This window comes from Mercenaria mercenaria, chromosome 1, assembly GCF_021730395.1.
Source record: "Mercenaria mercenaria strain notata chromosome 1, MADL_Memer_1, whole genome shotgun sequence".
NCBI lineage: Eukaryota > Metazoa > Mollusca > Bivalvia > Venerida > Veneridae > Mercenaria > Mercenaria mercenaria.
Window position 1 is genome coordinate 49680152 of NC_069361.1, and position 20482 is coordinate 49700633.

General features: G+C 38.1%; 1 protein-coding gene across 1 annotated transcript in view; it reads left to right on the forward strand.

Annotated features, from left to right (window-relative positions):
- LOC123522866 (uncharacterized) overlaps window positions 1-20482 on the forward strand; it is a 46345-nt gene that overhangs the window by 21075 nt on the left and 4788 nt on the right. The window contains exons 6-7 of the mRNA XM_053546491.1: window positions 11158-11458; window positions 14696-15034. Coding sequence (XP_053402466.1) covers window positions 11158-11458; window positions 14696-15034 — 640 coding nt within the window. The remainder of the gene's footprint in view (window positions 1-11157; window positions 11459-14695; window positions 15035-20482) is intronic.

The following is a 20482-nucleotide window of genomic DNA, read 5'->3' on the forward strand; positions in this document are numbered from 1 at the left end:
GCTTATTAAAGTCGCACTGCCCGTACGTCCGTGTAAATTCTTGTCTGGGTTGTAACTCTGTCATCCATGAAGGGATTTTGAAATAACTTGGCATAAATGTTCACCATACTGAGACGACGTGTCATGCCCAAGACCCAGACCCCTAGCTTCAAGGTCAAGGTCACACTTAGAGGTCAAAGGTTAACAGGGTCTGTTCCGTGTCCGGTCCATAACTCTGCCATCCATGAAGGGATTTTGAAATAACTTGGCATAAAATTTTACTATAATATGACAACATGTCATGTGCAAGATCCAGACTCCTAGCTCTAAGGTCAAGGTCACGCTTAGAGGTTAAAGGTTAACAGGGTCTGTTTCTTGTCTGGTCCATAACTCTGCCATTGATAAAGGGATTTTAAATTACTTGGCATAAATGTTTCCTATATTGAGATGACATGCCATGTGCAAGACCAAGACCCCTAGCTCCAAGGTCAAGGTTGTTTCTTTTCTGGTCAATAACTCTGACATTCATCAAGGGATTTGAAAATAATTTGACACAAATGTTAACCATATTGTAGGTTATAATGCAGTAATTCGGTCCAAAATGTGCTTCTGTGGTGTAGTCGAAAGAAGTCCCTAATAAATAGATCCTAATTTTTCCATTTTTCGCGCATTTGCGCGTAAATCAGGGGCCAAATGGGCATTATTTCACTCAAGGAATGGGTTTTACATAAAATAGGACACGTTTCATGCTAATACTCGCATGTTTTCGAGTTGTTTACTTGAAAACGAAAGTAGGGTGTTTATTCTGCGGACCGCTTTCTGAAATGCGGCAATATGAGGGTACCTGACTTCAGTTGACTTGCATTTCACTGCATACTATTCAACACCCCTTTTTATGCCCCCGAAGGGAGGCATATAGTTTTTGAACCGTCTGTCGGTCCGTCGGTCTGTCAGTCTGTCGGTCTGTCAGTCTGTCCGCAATTTTCGTGTCCGGTCCATATCTTTGTCATCGATGGATGGATTTTCAAATAACTTGGCATGAATGTGTACCACAGTAAGACGACATGTCGCGCGCAAGACCCAGGTCCGTAGCTCAAAGGTCAAGGTCACACTTACACATTAAAGGATAGTGCATTGATGGGCGTGTCCGGTCCATATCTTTGTCATCGATGGATGGATTTTCAAATAAATTGGCATGAATGTGTACCACAGTAAGACGACGTGTCGCGCGCAAGACCCAGGTCCGTAGCTCAAAGGTCAAGGTCACACTTAGACGTTAAAGGATAGTGCATTGATGGGCGTGTCCGGTCCATATCTTTGTCATCGATGGATGGATTTTCAAATAACTTGGCATGAATGTGTACCACAATAAGACGACGTGTCGCGCGCAAGACCCAGGTCCGTAGCTCAAAGGTCAAGGTCACACTTAGACGTAAAAGGATAGTGCATTGATGGGCGTGTCCGGTCCATATCTTTGTCATCGGTGGATGGATTTTCAAATAACTTGGCATGAATGTGTACCACAGTAAGACGACGTGTCGCGCGCAAGACCCAGGTCCGTAGCTCAAAGGTCAAGGTCACACTTAGACGTTAAAGGTCATTTTTCATGATAGTGCATTGATGGGCTTGTCCGGTCCATATCTTTGTCATTCATGCATGGATTTTAAAATAACTACGCATGAATGTGTGACACAGTAAGACGACGTGTCGCGCGCAAGACCCAGCTCCGTAGGTCAAAGGTCCTAAACTCTCACATCGGCCATAACTATTCATTCAAAGTGCCATCGGGGGCATGTGTCATCCTATGGAGACAGCTCTTGTTTTTTTCATTTTCTTGAAGCAAATGTATGGATATCTTGTGGAAAATAGGTCTACGACGGAGTGAAAATCTAGAAACTGTAACAAAATTGGTCTGAAGTAGCTGAATTTTATATGAAACAAAGAACAATTTCTTTTATTGGTATATAGCCTATTTGAGGTGTGTCATGCTTATGACCCGGGTCTCTGTGGTCAAGGTCACAAAATGATGTGTGATTTTTTTTGCACAGACAACTGTAGCATTCTTGGGCATGCTTCAGGGGCATTTGTCACCAAAAGTGACAGCTCTTGTTCCAAATGGTTCAGTTTAGCAATTTTGGGCAATCATGACCCTCTTATTTTTTCGCACAGTGCAGAAATCTGGTTTTGATATGAGCTTATAAGAAAGACAGATGATTTAATACTAAGTGTATGTTTTATTATGAATATTCACATGAACTAACATATGCTTTTTGTTACAAGTCGAACTAATGCCGATGTCAGGTGAAATCTTGTTTGTCACAGTATATTATCACAACATTTTTAGCTCACCTGTCACATAGTGACAGGGTGAGCTTTTGTGATCACCCGTCGTCCGTCAGTCCACAATTTCCTTGTGAACAAGATAGAGACCACATTTTGTATTTGATTTTAATCAAACTTGCACATAACTTGTATGGGCATAATATCTCAGTTCCTTTCGAAAACTGGCCAGATCCCATCATGGGTTCCAGAGTTATGGCCTCTTAAAGGGCCAGAATTTGCTATTTTTGGCTTGTGAACACAATAGAGACAGCATTTTGCAATCAACTTTATCAAACTTGCACACAACTTGTATTGGCATAATTTCTCGTTTCCTTTTGAAAACTGGCCATATCCCATCATGAGTTATGGCCCCTTAAAGGGCCAAAATTTGCCATTTTTGGCTTGTGAACATGATAGAGACCACATTTTGCAATCAACTTTAATAAAATTTGCACACAACTTGTATTGGCATAATATTATGGTACCTTTCGAAAACTGACCAGTCATGGGTTTCAGAGTCATGGCCCCTTAAAGGGCCAAAATTTGCTTTTTTTTTGCTTTTGAACAAGATTGAGACAACAATTTGAAATCATCTTTAATCAAACTTGCACAAAACTTGTATAGGCATAATATCTCGGTTCCTTTCGAAAACTGGCCAGATCCCATGGTGGGTTCCAGAGCTATGGCCCCTTAAAGGTCCAAAATTTGCTACTTTTGCTTTTGCAGCCATATAGAGACTTCATTTATGGTTTGATCTGATACAAACTTAAAAAATATCTTCAACAACAATAAATCATGGATTCCATGATGAATCTGTCAGATCTAATCATAGGTTCTGGAGTTATTTTGTATCTGATTACCTCCCCTTATTTTAATCAAAATGGATTTATATCAGTAAGTATTTATAGGACACATTTGAAATTTCATTATTGTCTTTAGTTGGACTCAGACAATCAGGGTTAAAAACTATGGACTGATTTTATGTCAAATTACCTCCCTTTGTTTCAAGTTAAAATGGGTTTATCTCGGTAACCAATGAAGATACTGATTTGAAATGTCATTTATTCCATCAGATGGACTCGAACAATCAGGGTAGATAACTTTTGACTGAATTTATGACCAGTTACCTCCCTTTATTTTATGTAAATGGATGTACCTCAGCAGCATCTAATGACACTGGTTTTAAATGTTATTGAAGTCTTCCAGGGTAAGGAATAGTCATGCTAGTACAAAAATGCAGCATTTGAGCCAAGGACCCCCAGACTTGGTATGGAGTTTGGCTATGACTAGTATTTGACCCATAGGTCAAAAAGGACTGTTACAAGAAAATATTTATCCTGATGATATTTAAAGTGTATGCCAATGTGATCTATGTCAAAACTTGATCTTATCATTAAGAGCAATGGTACTCAGGTGAGCGATATAGGGCCATCATGGCCCTCTTGTTTTCTATATAGTTCCAAATGTTGCACTTTATTTCTCACACATCTTAAGTGTGAAATGAAACCGACCACTGTTGAATAGTTTGAAATAATATTTTTGTGAATATATGCAGCACTTTAAGCACATATCATATATCATTCATACACATACAAAATTAAAGTCCACAGAAATGAATAATTACCCATTTTATTGAATCATGACTGGGGTGATTTTTTAGCACACATGTGCACAAAATGCTCAAATTAGGATATTGTGTCAGTTTGTTATTGTATGTCATCCTTCCCGTAAAGTTTTACCGTTAACACTGAAGGTCATAATTTTGGTCCAATCATCTTACTAATAGCCAAAATGATTGTCTCTAAAAAGTCACACAGGATTATGATACTTCATTTTCTGGGGTAAAAACTAGGTCACTAAGGCAGATCATAGGAAACCTAGTTAAACACTTTAGGGGTCATATTTTCCATCTGATTAGTATGAAAATCTGTTCAGAATGTTTGTTTTTTTATCAAATTCTAAGATTGAAACTTCGGGTCCAAAAAATTGGCCACTGGGTCAAACCATAGAAAGTCTTTAACACTCTATAGACCACATGTCTGATGTAGAAAATATGATCAGAATGTTTGTGTTGAAAATCTAGTTTTCTGAGTGAAAACCTTGATAGTATCATACTCATAACCTGATGTTTATGAAACATGTTTGGAATGTTTGTCATTATGTAATGTAGTTATGAAACTGGGTCACCTGTGGTCAAAAACAAGGTCACATGGTCACTTCACAGAAAATTTGTTTAACACTCAAGAAGTTACATTTTGAACTTAAAACCTTGTAAGAATATTTGCCTCTATCAGTCTTGGTCAAGTTTGAAACTGGGATTTTAGGAGTAAAAAAACTATGTCACAAATTTTTATATGATTCATTTTTATACGCCCGAAGGGACGTATTATGTTATGACGCTGGTGTCCGTCTGTCTGTTAGCAATTTTGTGTCCGCTCTGTAACTCTTGAACCCCTTGAAGGATTTCAAGGAAACTTTACACAAATGTTCACCACACCAAGGCGATGTGCAGAGCGCATGTTTTGGATGTCTCGCTTCAAGGTCAAGGTCACACTTAGGAGTCAAAGGTCATATCAATTTGTTTCGTGTCCGCTCTGTCACTCTTGAACCCCTTGAAGGATTTCAAAGAAACTTGGCAGAAATGTTCACCACATTGTAATGATGTGCAGAGCGCATGTTCCGGATGACTCGCTTCAAGGTCAAGGTCACACTTAAGGGTCAAATGTCATATACAACTTTGCTTTGTGTATATTGCTCTGCATTGCTGTGCTCTTGTTTTTATTTGGCAATTCTCTTTTTTGTACTTACAATATTTTTTTTTTTTTAATTACTTCCCTTTTATGTTACTATAAATAGCTTATTTTGAAACTTTTTTATTATTGGCCGTAGGGAAAAACCGAGACCACTTTTCTGTGGTACAACATGGATGGTACCTCCAATTTTAAGGTGTATTTTTACATACCTGTACCTGGTAAGGATTTTTTGTAGGCTTTGAATATTTTTTTTGTGGACTTAGATTTGTTTTTTGAAGTTTTCCTTTTGTTGTTCCAGTCCTTTGGGGCTACAACAGTAAAGTTCTTAAAATTTTGCTCCCATCCTATGATGTAAGCCTTCGGGCATATATTGCCCTGCTTGGCGGCGCTCTTGTTTAGAAATCTTTTGTTACAGCCCTAGAGACCAAATTTTCTACCTGCTATTGACAAAACCTGATCAAAATGTTTGTCTTCTTTAAATATAAGCCCTGTTTGAAACTGACTAAGCAAGAAAAGTTAGTTTGTCATTACATAGAAAAAACATTGCAACACTTCAAAGGCAATAATTTCTACATGATTAAAACCCCAGTCACACATACGGCGCGGATAGCTACCTTTTGCCACGGATAAAAACGTAGTAATCTGTATCTATCCATACCTTAGCCGTACCTTAAAGTAGTAATCCGTATCAGTCCATACCAATCCGTACAGCTCAGGTACGGATCGATACGGATTACTACGTATCTATCCGTGGCTAGACGTAGCTATCCGCGCCATATGTGTGACTGGGGTATTACATGAATCCTAGTCAGGAAGTTTGTCTATATATAAATTATAATACAGGCAAAGTTTTGAACTTGGCCATTTAAAGATCAAACTCCAGCTGAAACAAATAGCTCGGTAAGTCATATAACAAAAAATTTAATGTTCTGTTACAAAACTGAGTTGTAGATTATCTAAAACTAGGTCACAAAGTGAATCATAAAAGACTCATTAATACTCACTACTCTGAGATATGAAACTTCAATTTTCTTCGTTTGTTGGTCAGTATTTGGGTCGCTCGAAACCATGGATAACTTGAGCATTTTGCTCATACCCTGCAACCTTGAATGAGGGCTGTTTCACTGTACATCTTTGTTGCACACTGTACATAAAAACACTATTTATAAAAAAGCACTTGACGACATAACTTTTATATGACATCTTTGTAACAGTCTGGTATATGATTTTGTCTCCTACACTGCTGTGGTGGGAGATATATTGTTTTACTCCTGTCTGTGTGTCCATGTGTCTGTCTGTCTTTCACAAATCTTGTGTTTGCTAAGAAGTCCTCTGCCAGGTTTGATAACTAGCCAGATCGGCCCAGGCACTTCTGAGTTATGGCCCTTGAATTACTGAAAATACTGATGCCAGTGATGCAGGTCTTGATGCATGGTTGACTCAGATACATAATGGAGAACAAATGCCAATCTAGATGATTAGGCAGTTGTGGTACTGACATGCCCTTATCTCAAAAGCAGCTATAGTTTCAATAAAGTGGCTTTTGGTGTAATAGATAAATGGTTAGAACAGTATCACTGAGAAAATGAATCTACAATACCATTAAATTTTCTATTTTGACACTTTCAGCCATATTGAGGTTTCATTTATGCTTTGATTTGATACAGACTTGCACAGAATGATTATCTTGATGATCTCTAGGCCTGGGTCGAAACTTGGTCATGTCGGATCAAAAAACCAGATAATCAGGTCAAATCAAAGGAAAAGCTGGTGAGGCTACATTTATGACTGTATCTTCATGAAACTTTGTCAGACTGTTTGATGATTCCAAGGTTAACTCTGACCTACTGTCTTATTTTCAAATCTACAGCAAAGAGATTTGGACCCCCTGTATAATTTTTAGCTAACCTGGGCAATGCTCAGGTGAGTTTTTCTGATCACTTGATGTCAGGTGTCTGTCTGTCTGTCGTCTGTCCGTCAACATTTAGCTTGTGTATGCGATAGAGGCTGTATTTTTCAACTGATCTTCATGAAATTTTGTCAGAATGATAACCTTGATGAAATCTAGGCCAAGTTCGAAAATGGATCATCTGGGGTCAAAAACTAGGTCACTAGGTCAAATCAAAGAAAAACCTTGTGTATGCGATAGAGGATGTATTTTTGAATTAATCTTCAAGAATTTTGGTCAGAATGATTACCCTGATGAAATCTAGGCAGAGTTCGAAAATGGATCATCTGGGATCAAAAACTAGGTCACTAGGTCAAATCAAAGAAAAACCTTGTGTATGCGATAGAGGCTGTATTTTTCAAGTAATCTTCGTGAATTTTGGTCAGAATGATAACATTGATGAAATCTAGGCCGAGTTCGAAAATGGGTCATCTGGAGTCAAAAACTAGGTCACTAGGTCAAATTAAAGAAAAACCTTGTGTATGCGATAGAGGCTGTATTTTTCAGTTAATTTTCATGAATTTTGGTCAGAATGATTGCCTTGATTAAGTCTAGGTCAGCTTCGAATATGGGTTATCTAGGGTCAAAAAGTAGATCATTAGGTCAAATCAAAGAAAAACCTTGTGTATGCGATAGAGGCTATATTTTTCAATTGATCTTCATGAAATTCAGTCAGAATGATTGCCTTGATAAAGTCTTGGCCAAGTTTGAATATGGGTCATTTTGGGTCAAAAATTAGGTCACTAGGTCAAATCAAAGAAAAACCTTGTGTATGCAATAGAGGCTGTATTTTTCAATTGATCTTTATGAAATTCAGTCAGAATTATTGCCTTGATAAAATCTAGGTAGAGTTTGGTTATTGGTCATCTGCGGTTAAAAACTAGGTCACTAGGTCAAATCAAAGAAAAACCTTGTGTATGCAATAGAGGCTGTATTTTTCAGTTGATCTTTATGAAATTTAGTCAGAATGATTTCCTTGATGAAATCTAGGTCAAGTTTGAATATGGGTCATCTGGGGTCAAAAACTAGGTCACTAGGTCAAATAAAAGAAATACTTGTGTTTGCTCCAATTTTAATGATACTTGGTCAGAATATTTTTTCCATGCAATCACTAGGTCTATGTTTACACTGTTATGGTGTGTTTCTCAGGTGAGCAACCCAGGGCCATCTTGGCCCTCTTGTCTAACAGATTTCAGTAGTTATCTTGAATAAACTTTACCATGACATACTCATCTAGTTTTTTGTTTCTGAAGCTTTAGCAAAGAAATTTGATTTTTATTGTGAAAATAATGCCTAAAAATTGGCAAAAATAGTGCCTAAAAATTGGCAAAAATAGTGCATTTTTAGCAGTGACAGTGTTAGCTTTTGTGATCGCCCTATTGTCCGTGTCCGTCCGTCCATAATTTCTTGTGAACACAATAGAGACCACATTTTTCAAGCAATTTTTAATCAAACTTGCACACAACTTGTATGGGCATAATATTTCGGTTCTTTCGAAAACTGGCCAGATCCCGTCATGAGTTCCAGAGTTATGGCCCCTGAAAGAGCTAAAATTTGCCATTTTTGGCTTGTGAACACGATAGAGACCACATTTTACCATCAACTTTAATAAAACTTGCACACAACTTGTATTGGCATAATATCTCAGTTCCTTTCGAAAACTGGCCAGATCACTTAAAAGGTTTCAGAGTTATGGCCCCTTAAAGGGCCAAAATTGGTTATTTTTGGCTTGTGAACACGATAGAGACCACATTTTACAATCAATTTTAATCAAACTTGCACACAACCTGTATTGGCTAATATCTCACTTCCTTTCCAAAACTGGCCATATCCCATCATGGGTTGCAGAGTTATGGCTCCTTAAAGGGCCAAAATTGGCTGTTTTTAGCTTGTGAACACGATAGAGACCACATTTTGCAATCGACTATAATCAGACTTGCACACAACTTGTATTGGCGTAATATCTTGGTTCCTTTCAAAACTGGCCAGATCCCATCATGGGTTCCAGAGTTATTTCCCCTTAAATGGCCAAAATTTGCTATTTTGGCTTTTGCAGCCATATAGAGACTTCATTTATGGTTTGATTTGAGACAAACTTGCAAAATATCTTCAACAACAATAAATCTTGTATTCCATGATGAATCTGTCAGATCCAATCATAGGTTCTGGAGTTGCGGCCCCTGATTGACCCCTTTAAGAGCCACAATCTTGTGAACACGATAGAAGTGACATTTTGTATTTGATTTTAACCACACTTACACACAACTTAAGTCACAATAAGATCTTGGTTCCTTTGAAAAGTGGTTAGATTCCACATGGGTTCTAGAGTTGGTACTGATCCTGAAAGTGGCAAGTATTTTCTATTTTGGCCCTTTCAGCCATATAGAGGTTTCATTTATGCTTTGATTTGATACAAACTTGCACAGAATGATTATCTTGATGATCTCTAGGCCTGGATCCAAACTGGATCATGTCGGGTAAAAACCATGTCATCAGTTCAAATCAATAGAAATCATGTTAACAACCTAGGGGCCACATTTGTGACCCTATAATCTTCATGAAACTTGGTCAGAATGTTTATCTTGATGATTTCTAGGCCAAGTTTGAAACTGGGTTATATGGGGTCAGAAATTAGGTCATAAGGTCAAATCAAAGGAAAAGCTTGTTAACACTCTTCAGGCCACATTTATGACCCTATCTTCATGACACTTGGTCAGAATGATTACCTTGATGATTCCTAGGTTAGGTTTGAAACTGGGTCATATGAGGTCAAAAACTAGGTCACCCAGTCAAATCAAAGGAAAAGCTTTTTGACACTCTTTTTCATTTGAAGTGCATGAAACTTGTTCAGAATGTTTGTCTGCATGAAATATCTTATGAATTTTTATCCGGGTCATGTAGGGTCAAAAACTAGGTCACCAGGTCAAATCAAAGAATAAGCTTGTTTACACCCTAGGGGGCACATTTTTTATTCTATCTTCATAAAATTTGGTTAGAATGTTTATTATCATGAAGTCTTGGACCATTTCAAATCTGGGTCACGTGGGTCAAAAACTAGGTCATAGGAAAAGCTTGTATACATTCTAAGGACCACATTTTTGCTCGGATCTTCCCGAAACTTTTTCAGAATGTTTGTGGACAAGTTCTATTCTGGGTCAATTTGGGTAAAAAAACTAGGTAACTAGGTGAAATCAAAGAAAATGCTTGTTTACACTCAAGAGGCCATATTTTTTGGTCCAATCTTAATGAAAATTGGTCAGAATATTTGTCTCCATGAAATCACTAGGTAAAACATGTTTACACTGTTATGGTGTGTTACACAGTTGAGCCTCCTAGGGCCATCTTGGCCTTCTTGTTTTATGATTGTCACAATTATGCAACCTATCAATATTTCTAATTTCAAAATGGAATAATGTTGTAGTAACTTTTATATCTATTTACCATACCTCTTCTGTAATATAGTGTATAGTTTCTTGCCAGATATGTCATGCTAAACAGAAAAAAAATGTCTATTTACAAATAACCAACAGGTTGAAAATTTATTTAGACCACATAATGATTCTCATATTACCATGTTGCGATAAATTCTGAACTTGGAAAGCAGCAGACAGTGCTAGTCTGGTTATGGCTCAAATAAGAAAGTTTCAACTGGCTATGACATAATTAAGAAATGACAATCATCAGTAAATTGCAAAAATCAGGGGCAGTAACTCTTTGTTAAGGAAAAATATTGCAGGATTTGCTATTATGATACTTTAAAGTGATAAACTAACCTGTACACATACTGGATAAACGTTTCTCATTCATTTTTAAGAAGATGATATTATAGATACAATGTATACAGAGTTTTGTTTGATGTAATCTATCTGTTGAAATTAAGTGACTTATTGCATGACTGTAAATTCATGTAAAGCTCTTGTTCTTATAAAAGGTTATGTAAGGTTCTCTGTCTTCCCAGTAAACAGTGATCCCTGTTTATTGGAACCATACTGTGAAAGACATTAGCCCCAAACTATTCTAAATAAGACTGAAATCATTTGGCCTACTGCCAAGATCTAGGCTTTTGAAATGAAAGTTATGGTTGTTAAATATTTTTGGCTTTGTCTTGAATTGTTTTATTATTACCAGTAATGAAAGATACTGTTGATTTTGCAGATTTTGACATTGATAGTGATATTGTTGCTTCTGGCTGGACGAGTTGAGGGTGGTCCTGTCCGAGAAAATGATACAGCCGAAGGTCATGACAGGAGCCTCTTTACTACTTTTCCATTGCCTGAGTCACTATGGTGCCAGATCCCTGAGAAAGATATCGAGTGTCCTGTTGGAGATTACGCATTTGAATTAAAGACAGAAAATTGCCAATATGAATGTCCGTCTTGGGAACAGATTATATGTATGAACAGTGAACAAGGAATGGTGTTTTTCTGCATTCCAAAGGGTACAACTTGCTCACAAGGTACTATTTCTCAAGCAGAAACAAATCAAGCTTGCAGTCATTATGGGGTATTCAGCTTTTACTGATTATGATTATTGATGCACTGGTAGTGTTAAGTTAATTGACCACCGTACTTAGATGAAACACTACTAGGAAATGCCTGTAAATTGATTCAAATTTCATGATAAACAAGAGCTGTCACTAATGGTGACAAATGCCCCTGCAGCACCTTGACCTTTGCTCTGGTGACCCCAAAGTCAGTAGGGGTGGTGTACTCAATAAGTACTATCAGCATGTGAAGTTTGAAGGTCCTGAATGAAGTTGTTTGCATGTAAAGTGCCTTCATGCAAAAAGTTAATGTTGGCCCCTGTGACCTTGACCTTTGACCTGGTGACCCTAAAGTCAGTAGGGTTGGTGTACTTATAAAGTACTATCAGCATATAAAGTTTGAAGGTCCTGGGTGAAGTGGTTCGCAAGAAAAATGCCTTCATGCAAAAAATTAACGTTGGCCCCTGTGACATTGACCTTTGACCTGGTGACCCCAAAGTCAGTAGGAATGGTGTACTCAATAAGTACTATCAGCGTGTGAAGTTTGAAGGTCCTGGGTGCAGTGGTTCGCGAGTAATGTGCCTTCATGCAAAAAGTTAACGTTGGCACCTGTGACCTTGACTTTTGACCTGGTGACCCCAAAGTCAGTAGGAATGGTGTACTCAGTAAGTACTATCAGCATGTGAAGTTTGAAGGTCCTGGGTGCAGTGGTTCGCGAGTAAAGTGCCTTCATGCAAAAAGTTAACATTGGCCCCTGTGACCTTGACCTTTGACCTGGTGACCCCAAAGTCAGTAGGGGTGGTGTACTCAATAAGTACTATCAGCATAATTATGAAGTTTGAAGGTCCTGGGTGCAGTGGTTCACGAGTAAAGTGCCTTCATGCAAAAAGTTAACGTTGGCCCCTGTGACCTTGACCTTTGACCTGGTAACACCCAAAGTCAATAGGGGTGGTGTACTCAATATGTACTATCAGCATGTGAAGTTTGAAGGTCCTGGGTGCAGTGGTTCGCGAGTAAAGTGCCTTCATGCAAAAAGTTAACATTGGCCCCTGTGACCTTGACCTTTGACCTGGTAACACCCAAAGTCAGTAGGGGTGGTGTACTCAATAAGTACTATCAGCCTGTGAAGTTTGAAGGTCCTGAATGCAGTGGTTCGCGAGTAAAGTGCCTTCATGCAAAAAGTTAACGTTGTGACTAACGAACGAACGAACTTACTAACGAACGAACGGACGGACAGTTGAAAACTAATATGCCTCCCTTCGGGGGCATAAAAAGAGTGACAGGATTTGGACCTGGGAACCATAGTACAAATTCATTACTGTAATATACCTGTAGATCTGATTCTCTACCAACTGAGCTATAGAGCTGCTTACAAGGGTTTTTGAAATAATTTAAATTTTAGTGTCACACTCTCCTGCATATGTAAGCATAGGAAATATAATTGCACCTTTACTAATCCTACCTGTTCTGTATTATGTTTTTTTACTGAGACATTTTGATACAAGCAGAATAGTATCATCTGCAGTATAAAATTCATTTTGTTATCGGCTTGTTAAAAGTTTTTTTTATGCCCCCGGCATCTACTGATGCAGGAGGCATATAGTGATTGTCCTGTCCGTCCGTCCATCCGTTCATTCGTCCGTCCGTACGTCCGTCCGTACGAGGTTAACCAAATGGGACCATTTCGTCTAGCATCAATACCCCTTACTAGAATGACTTGATACTAATGCAGATGTAACCCGTGACCATTCCTCATCTTCAGACATCACCTGATCTCAGTTTGACCTTGACCTTGACCTCATTTTGGACTTAGGTTGCTTTATATGGGCCATCTCTTGGTTGCCAAATGGGACCTTTTCGTCTAGCATCAATACCCCTTACTGGAATGACTTGATACTAATGCAGATGTAACCTGTGATCATTCCTCATCTTCAGACATCACCTGACCTCAGTTTGACCTTGACCTCATTTTGGACTTAGGTTGCTTTATATAATGGGCCATCTCTTGGTTAACCAAATGGGACTGTTTTGTCTAGCATCAATACCCCTTACTAGAATGACTTGATACTAATGCAGATGTAACCTGTGACCATTCCTCATCTTCAGACATCACCTGACCTCAGTTTGACCTTGAACTTGACCTGGTTTTGGACTTAGGTTGCTTTGTATCGACAAGGATGCCACCGGGGGCATCAAGCGTTTATTGAACGCAGCTTCTTGTTTTTACCATAAGCTGACAAAATTATATAAAGCAGATTTTAAAGGGTAAATCAAACATATATGAATAAATCCTAAATGATTTTGTTGTGCAAAAAGGTATGATATTGTGTCTTAAACCGTTTTCATTTTCCACTCAATTGTGTTGTAATTGCAACGGGCGTAAACTAATAGATATCTCTGCTTATAAGTACTGGCCTAAGGCAAGAGTTGTCATTCTTTGCGGATCACAACATAACCGGTAAATTAAATATTAAAACTTCTGTTATTGTTACTAACAAAACTATCGTAAATTTCACATTTCCAGGGTTCAACGCAATAAGGGAGTATCTACATATTATTATTATATGTAGATACGACCTTATTGCGTTGAACCCTCGAATTGTAAAATAGCATATATGCATGTATATGATTTTAGTCAAGTAATGGATTTATTTAGAATTTCAGCATCTGGTAATTTACACTTATTTCTGTCCACTAAAAGCTTTAAGAGAATTCCTATAGTTGTTTTTGCACCTGTCAGTAGACCATTTGGTTTGAGATTTATAACTAGGAAAACTTTTCCTGAAATCAGTAGAAGAACATTATGGTTTTTGGGGTCAGTAGGTCAAAGGTCAAGGTCGAAATAACCATGAGATTAATTTTTTTTTCAGTTCAATGACAAAAGAACACTTAGGTCTATAGTTGTCAAACTTCTAGAAAAAGATACATTTAGTCAAAGGTCAAGGTCACAGCGGTGTTGAGATTGAAAAAGCTCCTGTAGTGTAAAGGAGACAGTTTATTCCAATGCATCAATTGAACTTATTATTACTTTCTGAGGGTTAATTTTTGTTGATTTCACCCTCTTGTCAATTCAACATCCAGTGTGTAAAAGTTTTCATTCTTTTTAATCCTTTATGGTTAATCCATGAATTGTGCCCACTAAATTGTGGCTGAAACCACGAAATTTTATGGCTTGAAATTAAATGATTTAACTAATAAATATATTTTCAGGTATTGGCTGGAATGTTGAGCATATCGACAGCACTGATGTAGTTGTGAAGGAAAGTTCTTGTCCAGAGGGTTACTACCAGGAAGAACCGTCCAAATGTCATAATGCATGTAAAACAAGGCATCTGTCCCTAGAAATTATTCCTATTCAGTTTAAAATATTCTCCAAAGGGGACCATAGCCATCCGACAAAGCTGATGTGTGATTACACTGCTGGATACTACAATGCTAACAACAAATCATACATCAGATACGATGGGAATTTTGCTTACTACTATCAGGATTTCTGCACACACATCAACATTTCTAATCCATGTTCCAGTGGACAAATACCTTTATACAGTAAGTAGTAATAACTTATTATTAGCATGTTAAAACTACAACAAATGAACCTCCTGCACTTAACATACTGTAAGATCCTAAAATTCCCATTCCTTTTATGTTCAGAAATTGAAATCCACGAATTTATATCCCCGCGAAATAGCAGATTTTGCCAAAACCACGAAATTAAATGATTTCACAGTATTTGTCAAAAGAATCTTGAATAATTTGTTCACAACTAGAAGCTTGTTCATCTTCACATCCTTTCACAAGACACAAAAGCATTTTTACATTAACATGCAAAGCAGTATAATGGCCAAATTAATCTGGGATGGTGGAACAGTGACTAACTTTTGATTTGTAGCTTCCAATCTGACTACTTGAAGTTGATTAACAAGTGTTTCAGCAATCATGCAGGGAATCTTTTGGGATGTACTTTTTACCTCATCTGAGCCAAAGGCTCAGGGTGAGCTATTGTGATCACTCACCGTCCGGTGTCCGTCCATAAACCTTTACTTTAAACAGCATCTCCTCATAAACCGCTAGGCCAATTTCATCCAAACTTCACATGAATGTTCCTTGGGTGAAGCTCTACAAAAATTATTCAAAGAAGTGAATTCCATGCAGAACTCTGGTTGCCATGGCAACCAAAAAGGAAAAACTTTAAAAATCTTCTCAAAAAACTAGAAGCCCTAGAGCTTAGATATTTGACATGTAGACCTCTACTAAAGTTGTTCAAATCATGATCCCGGAGTCAAAATTGACCCCCCACCCCCTCTGGGTCACTTGATTTTACATAGATTTCTATAGGAAAATCTTCAAAAATTAAAAAAAAACAAAAAACCAGAAGGCATAGAGCTTAGATATTTGACATGTAGCATTGCCTAGTAGACCTCTACAAAATTTGTTCAAATCATGACCCCAGGGGTCACTTGATTTTACATAGGAAAATCTTAAAAAAATTTCTAAAAATAAACAAGAAGGCCTAGAGCTTATATATTTAACATGTAGCATTGCCTAGTGGACCTCTACAAAATTTGTTCAAATCATGACCTCCGGGGTCAAAATTGACCCCTTCCCAGGGGTCACTTGATTTTACATAGGAAAATCTTCAAAAATTTTCTAAAAAATAAACCAGAAGGCCTAGATCTTAGATATTTGACTTGTAGCATTGCCTAGTAGACTTCTATAAACTTTGTTCAAATCATGACCCCTGGGGTCAAATTGACCCCGCCCCATGGGGTTACTTGATTATACATAGAAAATCTTCAAAATTTTCTAAAAATAAACCAGAAGGCCTAGAGCTTAGATATTTGACATGTAGCATTGCCTAGTGGACCTCTACAAAATCTTGACCCCCAGGGTCAAATAGACCCAGGCCCAGGGTTTATTGATTGTACATAGAGAAATCTTCATAAATTTGCTAAAAATAAACCAGAAGGCCTAGATCTTAGATATTGGATATGTTACATTGCCTAGTAGACTTCTACAAACTTTGTTCAAATCATGATCCCCGGGATAAAATTGGCCCCTCCCCAGGGGTTACTTGATTGTACATCAGAAAATCTTCAAAAAAAAAATTCTAAAAATCATCAGTTTGACATTTGAAACATGTAGCTCATCTTACTCAGGTGAGTGACCCTCTTGTTTTGTTTTGGTTTTAGCTCACCAGAGCATTTGTGACCGCTCAATGTCAGTCGTCCGCCGTGTGTCGTGTGTCCATCAACATTTTCTAAAAAAATCTTCTTCTTGAAAACCACTGGGCAGAATTACACCAAACTTCACAGGAATGATCCTTGGGTGGCCCCCTTTCAAAATTGTTCAAAGAATTGAATTCCATGCAGAACTTTGGTTGCCATGGCAACCGAAAGGAAAAACTTAAAAAATCTTCTTGTCCAAAACTGCAAGGCGTAGAGCCTTGATATTTGGCCTGTGACATAATCTAATGGTCCTCTATGAAGATTGTTCAAAACTGTGCCCCTGGGGTGAAAAGAGGTCCCGTCCCAGGGGGCACAAGTTTTACATGGACTTATATAGGAAAAAAATTTAAAAATCTTCTTGTATAAACCCACAAGACCTAAGCCTTTGATATTTGGTATGTAGCATCGCCTTGTGGTCCTCTACAAAAATTGTTCAAATTATGCCTCTTGGGTGAAAAGAGGCCCTGCCCCAGGGGGTCTCAAGTTTTACATAGACTAATATAGGAAAAAACTTGCCTGAAATTGCAAGGCCTAGGCCTTTGATATTTGGTATGTTGCATTGCCTACTGGTCCTCTACCAAAATTGTTAAAATTATGTCCCTGGGCTGAAAAGAGGCGCAGCTATGGGGTCCCAAGTTTTACATAGACTTAAAAAAACTATAAAAATCTTCTTGTCTGAAAGTTCAAGACCTAGGCCTTTGATATTTGTTATGTAGCATTGCCTAGTGGTCCTTAACCAAAATTGTTCAAATTATGCCTCTGGGGTGAAAAGAGGCCCCGCCTAGGGGGTCACTTTTTAGCTCACCTGTCACATAGTGACAAGGTGAGTTTTTGTGATCACGCAGCGTCCGTCGTCCGTCGTCTGTGCGTCAGTGCGTAAACTTTTCCTTGTGACATCTCTAGAGGTCACATTTTTTGTGGGATCTTCATGTAAGTTGGTCAGAGTGTTCATCTTGATGATATCTAGGTCAGGTTCGAAACTGGGTCACGTGCTGTCAAAAACTAGGTCAGTAGGTCTAAAAATAGAAAAACCTTGTGACCTCTCTAGAGGCCATGTATTACACAAGATCTTCATGAAAATTGGTCAGAATGTTCACCTTGATGATATCTAGGTCAAGTTTGAAACTGGGTCACGTGCCGTCAAAAACTAGGTCAGTATGTCTAAAAATAGAAAAACCTTGTGACCTCTCTAGAGGCCATATATTTCACAAGATCTTCATGAAAATTGGTCAGAACGTTCACCTTGATGATATCTAGGTCAAGTTCGAAACTGGGTCACGTGCCATCAAAAACTAAGTCAGTACCGGTAGATCAAATTATAGAAAAACCTTGTGACCTCTCTAAAGGCCATATTTTTCATGGGATCTGTATGAAAGTTGGTCTGAATGTTCATCTTGATGATATCTAGGTCAAGTTCGAAACTGGGTCACGTGCCATCAAAAACTAGGTCAGTAGGTTTAAAAATAGAAAAACCTTGTGACCTCTCTAGAGGCCATATATTTTATGAGATCTTCAAGAAAATTGGTCAGAATGTTCACCTTGATGATATCTAGGTCAAGTTCGAAAGTGGGTCACGTGCCTTCTAAAACTAGATCAGTAGGTCAAATAATAGAAAAACCTTAGGACCTCTCTAGAGGTTATATTTTTCATGGGATCTGTATGAAAGTTGGTCTGAATGTTCATCTTGATAATATCTAGGTCAAGTTCGAAAGTGGATCACGTGCCATCAAAAACTAGGTCAGTAGGTCAAATAATAGAAAAACCTTGTGACCTCTCTAAAGGCCATATTTTTTATGGGATCTATATGAAAGTTGGTCTGAAAGTTCATCTTGATGATATCTAGGTCAAGTTCGAAACAGGGTCATGTGCGGTCAAAAACTAGGTCAGTAGGTCTAAAAAATAGAAAAATCTTGTGACCTCTCTAGAGGCCATATTTGTGAATGAATCTTCATGAAAAATGGTCAGAATGTTCATCTTGATGATATCTAGGTCAAGTTCGAAAGTGGGTCACGTGCCTTCAAAAAGTAGGTCAGTAGGTCAAATAACGAAAAAACGTTGTGACCTCTCTAGAGGCCATATTTTTCATGGGATCTGTATGAAAGTTGGTCTGAATGTTTATCAACTGGGTCATGTGGAAATAGGTGAGCGATTCAGGACCATCATGGTCCTCTTGTTATATGAGTTCTATAGGAATAAATAGTTCTAAAATTATTAGATCTTATATCCGAGACTGTTTAATTATAAATACCCGATGACCACAAGTGATTAGGGGTCACTTTACTGTGACCTTGACCTACTGACCTACTTTCTTGTTTTTAGCTCACCTGTCACAAAGTGACAAGGTGAGCTTTTGTGATCGCGCGGCGTCCGTCGTCCGTCGTCCGTCCGTGCGTCCGTGTCCGTGCGTCCGTGCGTCCGTAAACTTTTGCTTGTGACCACTCTAGAGGTCACATTTTTCATGGGATCTTTATGAAAGTTGGTCAGAATGTTCACCTTGATGATATCTAGGTCAAGTTCGAAACTGGGTCACGTGGGGTCAAAAACTAGGTCAGTAGGTCTAAAAATAGAAAAACCTTGTGACCTCTCTAGAGGCCATATTTTTCATGAGATCTTCATGAATATTGTTTAGAATGTTCACCTTGATGATATCTAGGTCAAGTTCGAAACTGGGTCAGGTGGGGTCAAAAACTAGGTCATTAGGTCTAAAAATAGAAAAACCTTTTGACCTCTCTAGAGGCCATATTTCTCAATGGATCTTAATGAAAATTGGTCAGAATGTTCACCTTGATGATATCTAGGTCAAGTTCGAAACTGGGTCACGTGGGGGTAAAAACTAGGTCAGTAGATCTAAAAATAGAAAAACCTTGTGACCTCTCTAGAGGCCATATTTTTCATGAGATCTTCATGAATGTTGGTCAGAATGTTCACCTTAATGATATCTAGGTCAAGTTCAATACTGAGTCATGTTGGATCAAAAACTAGGTCAGTAGGTCTAAAAATAGAAAAACCTTGTGACCTCTCTAGAGGCCATATTTTTCAATGGATCTTCATGAAAATTGGTCAGAATGTTCACCTTGATGATATCTAGGTCAAGTTCGAAACTGGGTCACATGCGGTCAAAAACTAGGTCAGTAGGTCTAAAAATAGAAAAACCTTGTGACCTCTCTAGAGGCCATATTTTTCAATGGATCTTCAGGAAAATTGGTCAGAATGTTTACCTTGATGATATCTAGATCAAGTTCGAAACTGGGTCACGTGGGGTTAAAAACTAGGTCAGTAGATCTAACAATAGAAAAACCTTGTGACGTCTCTAGAGGCCATATTTTTCATGAGATCTTCATGAATATTGGTCAGAATGTTCACCTTGATGATATCTAGGTCAGGTTCGAAACTGGGTCACGTGGGGTCAAAAACTAGGTCAGTAGGTCTAAAAATAGAAAAACCTTGTGACCTCTCTAGAGGCCATATTTCTCAATGGATCTTCATGAAAACTGGTGAGAATATTCAGCTTGATGATATCTAGGTCAGGTTCCTAACTGGGTCATGTGCGGTCAAAACTAGGTCAGTAGGTCGAAAAATAGAAAAACCTTGTGACCTCTCTAGAGGCCATATTTTTCATGAGATCTTCTTGAAAATTGGTGAGAATGTTCACCTTGATGATATCTAGGTCAAGTTTAAAAGTGGGTCATGTGCCTTCAAAAACTAGGTCATTAGGTCAAATAATAGAAAAAGCTTGTGACCTCTCTAGAGGCCATATTTTTCAATGGAT